Genomic DNA, 11,566 nt, shown 5'->3' with positions numbered 1-11,566 from the left:
TGCTGCCCACTGGTGGCTTTTTCAAGGTAATTTCCATGGAAATGGATGTTGAAAAGTACTTCTCCTACAGGTTTTCTCTTTCTGATTCCAGTTTTTTGAGAAACTAGGTTAGCAAATGCTGCACTACTGGGTATCTCTGAGGAGGATGAGTGCAACCACATTTTCTCCAGTGTAATAATACTGATAGCTTACATGCTGGGATCATTTGCATGTTTAAAAGGTACATTACATGGCGTAGCTAGTCCTGGTGTGCAGAGGCTTCTATGATGTCCCCTCCAACTTTCTCCCTTACTTAGGCTCTAGCCTGAATCAATCTCTAGTATAAGTGGGTACTGCTCCCAGCCTCAGAAGTGGGAGCTGGGCAATCTGATCTTGGGGCTGCCTTCCCTTTCTTAGGTTTCAAATGAGGAAAGCACTTAAGTACATCCTTAACTTTTAGCATGTGAGTCGTCCCATTGACTTCAGTGTGACTATTCACGTGCACAGAGTTAGACATATGCCTTGTTGGATCAGGATCTAATTGTAGCACTGGATAGACATCCCAGTCCCTCTTTATCCCCATTGCAGCCTTCCCTTGCCTGCGATGGTTTCCAAATCTACTCCCATTTTGTTTTCTCCCTCTACCGTTCTCTTCCATACACAAAATGCCTGATCTCTTCTCCATGTAGCTACTTTGTATTTACAGACACTACATTCAGCTTCTGAAAGCTGCTTATTGCAAAATAGAAATATCATCTGTACTGACCTGCAAGCAGAACAGCAAACAAATGAAGACCCTTGATTCGTTTCATGGTCAGACAGGTAGAATTAGTTCACACAGTATGTCAGCCTTTTATAATGGGCAACACTATGACAGTTACATCAGCATATCTGTAATTTGAGACACTGCAAACGTTTTCCAAACATTAGTATCTGGCATGAGATTAACCAAAACACATTCTCTTCTATGCATGTCAGGTAAAATTTTTCTACTGGATAAAGATACAGAATGTAAAACAAGTTGGTTACTAAAAACTAAAAGTAAACTAAAATTAAAATTGAAGAGCTGGATGCTTTCCTCTAGTCTGCCAGATGGAAGACATCAGAAATCAGGCAGGACTTGTGGGGTTTCATGGCTCTGCTCCCAGGATCTCCTCACCAACTGTCCCACTGAGGGGAAACATTAGTCAGACAGCATGAGGGTGACCTACGGTAGTCACCTGGGCCGTCTACTAATGAATGTGTTCTGCAGATTACATGGTAACTATACAAATCTTACATCCACCAATCCATACGCAGGACCAGCGCTTCCACTAGGCGACCCTAGGCAGTCGCCGGAAATTCGGTGGCGGGGGGTCCTTCCGCTCTGGGTCTTAAGTGGAAATTCAGCAACAAGTCCTTCACTCGCTCCGGGACCCTCTGCCGAAGTGCCCCGAAGACGCGGAGCGGAAGGACCCCGGCTGATGAATGCTCAGAGCAGGATCGCTGCCGCCTACGGCGGCAAAAACCCTGGCACCGCTCCTGTCCATACCCCTAACTGGGTAGTGGGATTAGAACCCTGAACTTTCAAGCTCCAAAACCACAGGTCTCTAGTACAATTTAAGCTACAGATGAACTCCTGCAGCCGATGGCAGTAGTACCAGATGCCTTCTGCTCTCTGTGGACCAGACCCTAGAGGGCACACTCACTCACACACACAGCTGCCACCTAACGGTTTTACCATGGGAAGGTGTGATATGGTCCTAAATCTTTCGAACATGTACCTTTTTGGTAGTCAGAATGAGCGCTTAAACTCCCAGTGTAAATGATGCTTTCCAACAACCTGAACACAACTGTTAACTCAAACAATGCTATTACTGTGCAAGTCTCAACTAGAGTAAATTAAGATTATTAAGTGAGAAGATTTATGAATTTTCATCTACTTTTCAAATTGATTTAATGTGATGAGAAATTCATGTAACAAATTAATAGAAATTTTCAAGGCTTTTGTCTGCTTTGTTGTCCTGTTGTGTAGTGTCTGGAATTTAGATTGTGAGCTCTCTGGGATGGGGAATGTCTACTTTGTTACAAGTCTGTACTGTACCTAGCAAGATGTGGCCCTAATCCTTGATGGGGTTCCTAGGTGTTATTTTAACACACATAGTAAATAATAAAGGGCAATTAGAACAATGAAGCAGTACAGAAGTAGAATCTATGGAATATTTTACTCATCAGATCCTTCTATTGCATTAAAACTGCATATTTCATATAAAATTTTTGGCCTCAGGAAGCATACTCTAATAATGCATTCTTTACAGACAGAATGGTGAAAAATGCACAGAGAAATAATTCACAGTCACATGTTTATTTAAGCATCACCTACATAAGCTACAATTTACAGGCTGATATTTTCTGGAAAAAAAAATTCAAACTGTTTTTGAACCTACATAAACTTTTAAAATTTGCAGAATTTACAAATTAATATTTGGAGCAGCTGGGTAAACTATACATCCTCTTTCAATATTCACACTCTGCAGCATTTTAAAATCCACATAGGCACAAGATAAGATATTCTCTTTTTACAATCCATCTATTTACATAGCTTTTTCCAATGCCGGTGGTACAGTCCTCATAGTCACTGCCAAGTTTGCAAAACATAGCATATCTGAAATATTTTTAGCAGCATAGGAAATTAGATAAAAATGAATGACAAATTGCTGTTAAAAAAAGAAAATGTGAGATGATTAAAAACAAGTTCATAAGAAAAATAGATTAAGATATACGTCTATTATGACATTAAGAATACTGTTCATTACAGAATATAGGGAAAGCACTAATAAAACATAACAATTTAACAGCAATTTAGTTCTAGTCCTGAGCACAGAGTATACACAGTTACACAACTTTGGTCAAAAAGAGTATACGCTAACATTAACACAAATCATATGGCATTCACTGTTAGCCAGAAACAGTCATATTAAAAATATCTGTCACACTAACAACTTTCTCAGATATTTTATTCAGTCTACTTTTATAACATCAATATAGGTAGCCTTTTACAATCTCAACCCAAGGCCTAGTTTAATTAAAGGCTTAGTACGGTATGCATCATTCCCATGTTATCCCAAGATACAAATCAGCTCATTAGAATGTCTGAGAGAGTGAAGTACAATAGAGTATTTTGTTTTGTATTTCAGGTTACAGGTTTGAGACTGTTATTAGAGCAGATTACTTTCCAATTTGTTTAAATTACAAGTGTTATATATGCACACAAATCCAGCCATTAGATATATCAGGGAGACTCAAGTATATTACCAATAGGCTATTTTTAAATACAGTATACAGGGCAAGTGTTCTGAGGGTATCAATTCTAGTAGAATACAACACATATTTACCAGTTGGGATCAGCTGCATTTTCCAGTTCATTCCAGTTGTCAGTGTTTACCTAGTAAATGCACTGCAAAGTGCACTAAGAATACACAGCATTTTATCACAGAATTCATTTGTGCCCATCATTTCAATTCATGTTTAATTACTGGCAATATCTTCATTTGCATCTCCAGTATCAGAGATATGTCCATCTAGCAGGTTGCGAGCTTTCCAGATCCTCACAGTTCGATCACTGTAAAACATTTGTGATATCAAATAGAAAAAGTGAGCAAAAAAGAAAAATAGAAAAAAAACAAGTTTCTGGAAATGTTTAGCTTGTCGATTTATTTTAAGTTGGTTTTAAATATATACCTATATACTCGTTCATAAGCCGAATATTTTTGGTAAAAAAGTGACGCATCGAAGAGCGGGGGTTGGCTTATAAAGAGGTCTACACCAAAATTTGATGATTTTAAACTCTATGGAATCATTGAATTGAATATCTAATACAGGGATCGGCAACCTTTGGCGCGCGGCCCACCAGGGTAAGCACCCTGGCAGGCCGGGCCAATTTGTTTACCTGCCACGTCCGCGGGTTTGGCTGATCGTGGCTCTCACCGGCTGCAGTTCGCCGCTCCAGGCCAATGGGGGTGGCGGGAAGCGGCACGGGCCGAGGGATGTGCTGGCCACCACTTTCTGCCGCCCCCATTGGCCTGGAGCGGCAAACCATGGCCAGTGGGAGCCGTGATTGGCCGAACCTGCGAACGCGGCAGGTAAACAAACTGGCCCGGCCAGCCAAAGGTTGCCAATCCCTGATCCAATACATTGTAGTTTTGTTTACCTGGAGCGTCTGCAGGCAGGGAGCCCCTCAGTTCCCTGTGGCCGCAGTTCGCCGTTTCCAGCCAATGGGAACTGCGGGAAGTGATGCTCCAAGTAAACAAAACGTCCCGACCCACCAGCGGCTTACCCCGATGGTCCGGGAGCCAAAGTTTTCCAACCCCTGAAATATAGGGTCAGCTTATGAAAGGGTCATACAGTTTTTGTTATTTTTGCTTATCCATTTTGGGGGGTCAGCTTATAAACGAACGGGCTAATGAATGAGTATATACGGTACTTTTGTCCTAGACATTTCTTGATCTTGATGTAAGCATGGCCTCAAGCCAGCATCAGGGTCAGATGGGGTTTTTGTTTGTTTGTTGGAAGACGCGTTTCCTTAACACAAGTATTTTGTGTAGCGCAGGAATCGGCAGCCTTTAGCACGCGGCTCGCCAGGGTAAGCACGGTTTGTTTACCTGCCGCGTCCACAGGTTCGGCCGATCGCTGCTCCCACTGGCCGCGGTTTGGGAAGCGGCGCAGGCCGAGGGATGTGCTATCCCAAATAGCCCTCCCAAATAGGTAGAAACGATTAATGAAAAAATGGTGACTTGCACTGCATGATTTATTGCCAGGTATTCCTAGATATGCTACGTGAATAACGCTGTGGCCTAATTAAACTATATACATTGCATCTTGTCTTTCTTCCTGCATGGCTAGGACAAAAGTACCCATTTAAAAGCCCAAATCCCCGCTAACCTACTGCAGGAAGTTTCAGTCAAAATAAAACGGTATTCAGTCACCCAGGATAGGGAAGGGCCCTAATTCTGGAGTTCTATGCGATAATTCTTATGGAGGAGACTTCTTGTAAAGCTATTCAGGAGTTTTTAAAATGTTTTTCCTTTCAACATGTGCAATACATGTTAAACAACATATCAATAACACCACCTTTTGAGAAAAATGAAAAGATCTGAATTATGTTAGTAGCCGTATAGTCTGTGAAAATGTATTAATACAGGTATGAACCTGATGTAAATAATTATCAGATTTTAATCTATCTCCTATTACTTGACTAAATACCGTATATACTCTCGTTCATAAGCCGAATTTTTTTAGTAAAAAAGGGAAGCATCAGAGAAGGGGGTCGGCTTATGAATGGGTATAGAGAGGGAGAGGTGGGACACAGCCCCTTCCCCCAACAGATGGAGCAAGGAGAGGCAGCAGAGCCAGAAGGGAAGAAGCGGAGCCAGAGTCTCTCTGCTTCCGGCTATGCTGCTCTCCCCCACAGCCTCCGAGGCAGCTGCAGCTCCGGGGCTGGCAGGCTGTGGCTGCGCCACCTGGTCTGGCCCGCTGGAGCAGGCTGCAGCCGCGCCGCCCGGTCTGGCAGAGCAGCTCCAGCCAGGCCAGAGACATCCTCCCTTGGCCCGCCCCAGCTAAGGTGGGAAGGGATGGGATGGGGAGAGTGTGGGGGCCCCGGGCTTGGGGTGGGGTCATGTGGGGGGTGGTCACAGGGGTTACACCCCTGACCCCCAGCTTCTCTCCCCTCCCCAAAAAATGTTCCCACCAGTTGCTGTCCCGAACCATCAGGGTAAGCCACTGGTGGGCTGGGACACTTTGTTTACTTAGGTTTACTTCCGTGCCTGTGGACGCTCAAGGTAAACAAACCATCTCGGCCCAGCAGCGGCTTATCCTGATGGCCTGGGAACCAAAGTTTGCCGACCCCTGAATTATAGGGTCGGCTTATGAATGGGTCATAAAAAGTTTCCATTTTTACTTATCCATCTTAGGGAGGTTGGCTTATAAATGAACCGGCTTATGATGGAGTATATACAGTAATTGTTTACTTACCTCACATCCTGTATCTTAGACCTATACACATTTCTTATATTCCTGTCTTTATAAAAGGCTGGGGTCAGCTGGCAGGGCTCTAAACTCTGGAACCTTCGCCTTCCCTTGACCTGAAATAGCCCAACTTTGGTGATCTTTTGGGCATACTACATGTGATATTTGTTTGACTGGGCTTTTGCCAAAGCTAAGGCTTTGCTTCCCACAATGATAAAGAAAGGAATTTCTGTAGGTGTCTGGCTGCCTGTTGGAATTATTAACACTGCTAGGATTTTATTGCGTTATTAATGAGGCATAAGGGTACCTAGGGCCTGGGATAGTCTTATTTTTAATTATTTAAAATCTAAGCACACAGACATCAGATTTATGTATGATATACATTTTAAAATGTATATAACCAACATTTTCAAACATAAATACATACGAGACGCCTACACCCATATTTAGGCACCCAAATATACGTGGCCTGATTTTGATAAACGCAGAGCACTGGCAGCTCCCAATCAATGAGCTGTGGCAGCTCAGTATTTCTTAAAGTTGGGTGCCTCAATAAATAACAATTTTGGCCTTGGCAGGCCCTGTGCTCACCTTAGTTACTGTCTGCCTAGACTCTGATGCAGACGCCTGCATTTTCTCTAGAATTAGACACTTTTTTTGTTTATAGTGTCTCCAGTATGTTTGATTTTTCCACATGTCTATCTTTCTATCTCAGGTTCTCAGATACTGGGAGTGCAATGGGAAGATCTGACCCTTTGTCACTAATCATTGACATTTCTCACTTCTACCTAATAATGCATTACTCACTAGAGTATTCGTGTTAATTCACGAAGGGAGGACAGTAAGAAGTTGCCATATTCGGAGTTTCTGCTTAGCACATATACGGTGTGTTCACATTACAAAAGCATGACATTTTGGGTTGTCTCCTGGCCTATAGGAATCTTCTGATGCCATATTCTAGCAGTGGACGGCCCGAGATCTCCATAACATATTACAGTCTGTAAGCAATTTGGAGCATGGACCTAGTCTTTCTGCTTTTACTGTGTAGTGACTAGCACACTTGTGAGTGCTTTGAATTAATTTGTTTGTGAAGAATTTGAGTTACACGTGAAGAAAGAGAAAGAAGCATGTTTGGAAAACATTAGAACACAAACTCACTCTGCTGCTGTAAAAACGTGGCTGCAGTTGGTGCAGATAGCATTTATAGGACTGTCATGTCCCCGCATCTCTCCTACTGGTGTGAATGTATCCACATTCCAGAGCTTTAGAATACCTCCTCTACAGCCACTGAGAAGAAAAGAGGAGCCAGGCACCAGTCCAAGAGCACACACCCAGTCCTTGTGTGCATTCGGAACTTGCTGAAAAACAAATGATACACAAATAATGCTATAAGGCAGAGTGGGCACAGGAATGAGCACAGGTTTAGGCATCAGGAAGTTCTGAGTTCTAATCCCAGTTTCCCAGCTCTGCAACAGACTAGCTACGTGGTACGTCACAACTTCTCTGCTTCACTTTCTCTGTAAAACAGGGATAAAGCTTTTCTACCACAATGGTAGAAAAATGTTTTATATAACAACATTAGTTAGCATTTGTATATAATTTTGAATGTGTGAAATGTTAAGTGTTATCGCAGAACAGGAATAAAATCCACTATGCACAGTACTGACTCTGATATCTACCTGCTCAACCCATACATGTTGAATTTCAAGAGAAATTAGTTGTAGATACACAAATAATTGTATATTTCAACGTTCAGGTTCTGCATTTTACTGATAAGCATATAAAACAAATTGTGGAACAGTAGGAAAATTTCAGACTAAAGCAAATGACCCCTAAAGATGCAAATGGGTAAGATGCTTACCAGCTGTATAGAAATAGTTAAGGAACTGTGAAACTGTCTAAAGCTCTTCCCCTCTCCCTCCTATGTATTATAAATAGATTTGAGGAACACTTATTAAAAACACATTCTTCCTTTATTGAGGAGAGACACTGCTGATTCAGAAAGCAAAACAGTACCCAAACAGGATGCCAATAACATTCATTTGAGACCAAGAGCAGTGAACTAATATCCCAAGCCTGCTCCCATTGACTTCAATCAGAGCAGGCTTGGGCCGTATCTTCCAACACAATTACATTCTAGAGCAACTTTAGCTTTGGCTTCTGACTCCACTTTTCTCCCCCTCTTGAATAGTCATACCCAAAACAGTCAAGAGCAGAGCTAAAACATGTAGTACACAATGAGAATACATACAGCATTACAAACCAGGGTGTTTTTATTGCCAGAAAAGGTTATATAATACAATATATGCCATCAGGTTATAAAATTTTTGCTAAACTTATTTGCAGAGCTCCCAAGTGGCTGAGACATTAGGTAGAGCAAAAAAACAAAACAAAACAAAAAAATGACTCATAGATTCATAGATTCATAGATTCATAGATTCTAGGACTGGAAGGGACCTCGAGAGGTCATCGAGTCCAGTCCCCTGCCCGCATGGCAGGACCAAATACTGCCTAGACCATCCCTAGTAGACATTTATCTAACCTACCCTTAAATATCTCCAGAGACGGAGATTCCACAACCTCCCTAGGCAATTTGTTCCAGTGTTTAACCACCCTGACAGTTAGGAACTTTTTCCTAATGTCCAATCTAGACCTCCCTTGCTGCAGTTTAAACCCATTGTTTCTGGTTCTATCCTTAGAGGCTAAGGTGAACAAGTTCTCTCCCTCCTCCTTATGACACCCTTTTATATACCTGAAAACTGCTATCATGTCCCCTCTCAGTCTTCTCTTTTCCAAACTAAACAAACCCAATTCTTTCAGCCTTCCTTCATAGGTCATGTTCTCAAGACCTTTAATCATTCTTGTTGCTCTTCTTTGGACCCTTTCCAGTTTCTCCACATCTTTTTTAAAATGCGGCGCCCAGAACTGGACACAATACTCCAGCTGAGGCCTAACCAGAGCAGAGTAGAGCGGAAGAATGACTTCTCGTGTCTTGCTCACAACACACCTGTTAATGCATCCCAGAATCATGTTTGCTTTGTTTGCAACAGCATCACACTGTTGACTCATATTTAGCTTGTGGTCCACTATAACCCCTAGATCCCTTTCTGCCGTACTCCTTCCTAGACAGTCTTTTCCCATTCTGTATGTGTGAAATTGATTTTTCCTTCCTAAAGGAACTCCACCAAAAAACCTGAAAGCATAAGTAAACTCTGATATTAAGTGTCCAGCCTCCCCTAATGATCTCAGAACGGGAAGTCCTAGCATTCAGTAAAATTCAGGAAAATAGGAATTGCCATTCCAGATCTGACCAGGAGTTTTAGAGAAAGACACAAAAAAACCCGCGCAAGACACAATTATAAAATAACCTGCCCACACAGGAAGTTTCTTCTTAACCTCATCAGTTAGTGGGTCTCTCATGCCCTGAAGGAATAACTTCTGTTTATTTTAATCCTTATTGATGTAACTGTGGATGTTTTCAATACCTATATAGACGTCCAATACTTTTTCAAGAATTCCTAAGCTCTGCTAAGCACTTGGCATGAATGAGATCTCATGGCAATCAGTTCCACAGATGAATTGTGCACAGTGTAAAATAAGCATTTATTTTTTATCAGATTTGCTGCTTTTCACATCATCTTTAGTTTTGACTTGCCTAAATAATGTTGTCTCTTGTCTCAAGGACTCCCTCAAGCCCTGCCATAGGGGCAGAGTCTTGTGGAGCTGTAGCCCATACAGCAGCCCAGGGAGGTTTAGACAGGCCTCCAGTAATGTCAGTGGCTTCTCCAGCCCCTGAAGCAGCCCAGAATCAGGAGGTCGCAAAAGGTGGCTTAAAGCTGCCTTAGCGCTGAGGCTCTCAGTCATGTGCTGCAGAACAGAACGTCACTCAAAATGTTTTAAATAAAGGTCTGTCAAAATAATGTGCAGTATGTCATAGGAAAAAAAACAAAACCAAACCAAGATGATGTTAGGCTCTGCTACAAATCGTTGTAGGTACCCACTGAGCATGCTCAGAGGTTAAATTTTCCAATGACTTTCAAAACTATTGTCCAAGCAATGTTTTCTTAGTTTGATAGTGGAGATACTCCAGACTGAAAATCATTTAAGCCACACTTCGAAGTTCTATTGTTTTTAACTTAGTCCTATTGAAAATAAACGACAATTATTTTTAGAGTGAGAAACATATTTTTCTAGATGCATGTAGCTAAAGAGATGTTTTGAAACATTATAGCTATTATTTTACACACACATATACATATGTATGCACTTTTCAGTTGAGATCACGTAAGAAAACGTTTAAGACAAAATAACGTTTTTGGAAGTTGTAAGTAAAACCAAGGCTATACAGTGAAAATGCTCTGAAATCCGATTTGTAACAATTGTTACTTAGGGTATGTGTAGACGCAATAAATCAATCCACAACTGCTCTGCCGTCGACTCCGGAACTCCACCACGGCGAGAGGCGGAAGCGGAGTCGACGGGGGAGCAGCGGCCATTGATCCCGCGCCGCGAGAACACGAAGTAAGTGATTCTAAGTCGATCTAAGATACGTCAACTTCAGCTACGCTATTCTCATAGCTGAATTTGCATATCTTAGATCGATCCCCCCCACACACCCCCAGTGTAGACCAGGCCTTAGGAAACACTAAAAATTTTGTTCACTAATTACTCCTCAATTCAATATTTTCCACACTGCCCACAATACTGATGTTAATAAACCAATTCAGAGCACAAGAAGGTTAAGATGAATATTCCATGAGGATGTGATTTCATGTGTTTATAACAATGCTCTTGAAGCCAACCAATCAGAGTACATGTTCTGTGCTATACTAACAGAGTACAAACCACTTCATTGTCAGTCTTCAGACATTCCACTTCAACGACAGAGGAAAGCAATGGTGTTCCTAGTACAAAGAGCAGCTCTACAGGTCCAGTTTATTTGCCCAATATACCTACCTAACAAATTAAAAACGGCAGCAGCAAAGTAGGTAGTGACAGGCTGAACACAAATCGACTGTTCATTTATAAAGTATGAAATACACACAAAAGTACTACAGCAAAATTATCAGATCATCCACCTGATTTTACATTACCTGAAGCAGGTCTTTTTGAGCTAAATCCCATTTCTTTATTCCATTATCTCTGGACCCACTAAAAAGGGTGTCTCCAATGATAGTAAGTGCTTCAATCCCATCATAATGAGGTGGTTCAAAATTGTGTGTTGGACTAACAGTTCCAAGGGCCCCTTCAGTTACATCAAACATCTAGAACAAGAATAGCAATAAATATTCAGACATGCTATCTGCTCTTGGCAGGCAATTAACAAAATAAATCAGAGAACTCATTTCACCTCTACCATGTAGCTATCTTGAATATATTCAGGGATAATGTAATGTAAGTTCAGGTTTAGCAGAACTCGAGTTAGCAGACCCTGAGTTTGTTAACCTAGGGCTTGATCATCTACTCTCATTTTGTAATTCCAGGTTAGGAATTGTTGGGGTCCCAACACCTACCTTGAAGGTTGGACTCATGCGGGCCTGAGTCCAACCACCCATACCCCTGTCTTAGTGCCCTCCAAAACATG

The 11,566-nt window shown here is 41.8% G+C and overlaps 1 protein-coding gene across 9 annotated transcripts in view; it reads right to left on the bottom strand.

Annotated features, from left to right (window-relative positions):
* Positions 1–2,307: 2,307 nt before the first annotated feature.
* The window catches only part of KIF21A (kinesin family member 21A), a 155,859-nt gene continuing 146,600 nt past the window's right edge, over positions 2,308–11,566 (bottom strand). For all 9 annotated transcript variants that reach the window (XM_054019002.1, XM_054019027.1, XM_054019051.1 and 6 more), the window contains 3 exons: positions 11,076–11,246; positions 7,141–7,340; positions 2,308–3,580 (listed from right to left, as the gene is read on the bottom strand). In XM_054019002.1, the coding sequence (XP_053874977.1) occupies positions 3,487–3,580; positions 7,141–7,340; positions 11,076–11,246 (465 nt within the window). In that variant the 3' untranslated portion in view covers positions 2,308–3,486. The remainder of the gene's footprint in view (positions 3,581–7,140; positions 7,341–11,075; positions 11,247–11,566) is intronic.

Source organism: Malaclemys terrapin, chromosome 1 (genome assembly GCF_027887155.1).
Source record: "Malaclemys terrapin pileata isolate rMalTer1 chromosome 1, rMalTer1.hap1, whole genome shotgun sequence".
Classification (NCBI taxonomy): domain Eukaryota; kingdom Metazoa; phylum Chordata; order Testudines; family Emydidae; genus Malaclemys; species Malaclemys terrapin.
The sequence above is the reverse complement of the archived record's forward strand: the minus strand, read 5'-3'. Positions and strand labels throughout refer to the sequence as shown.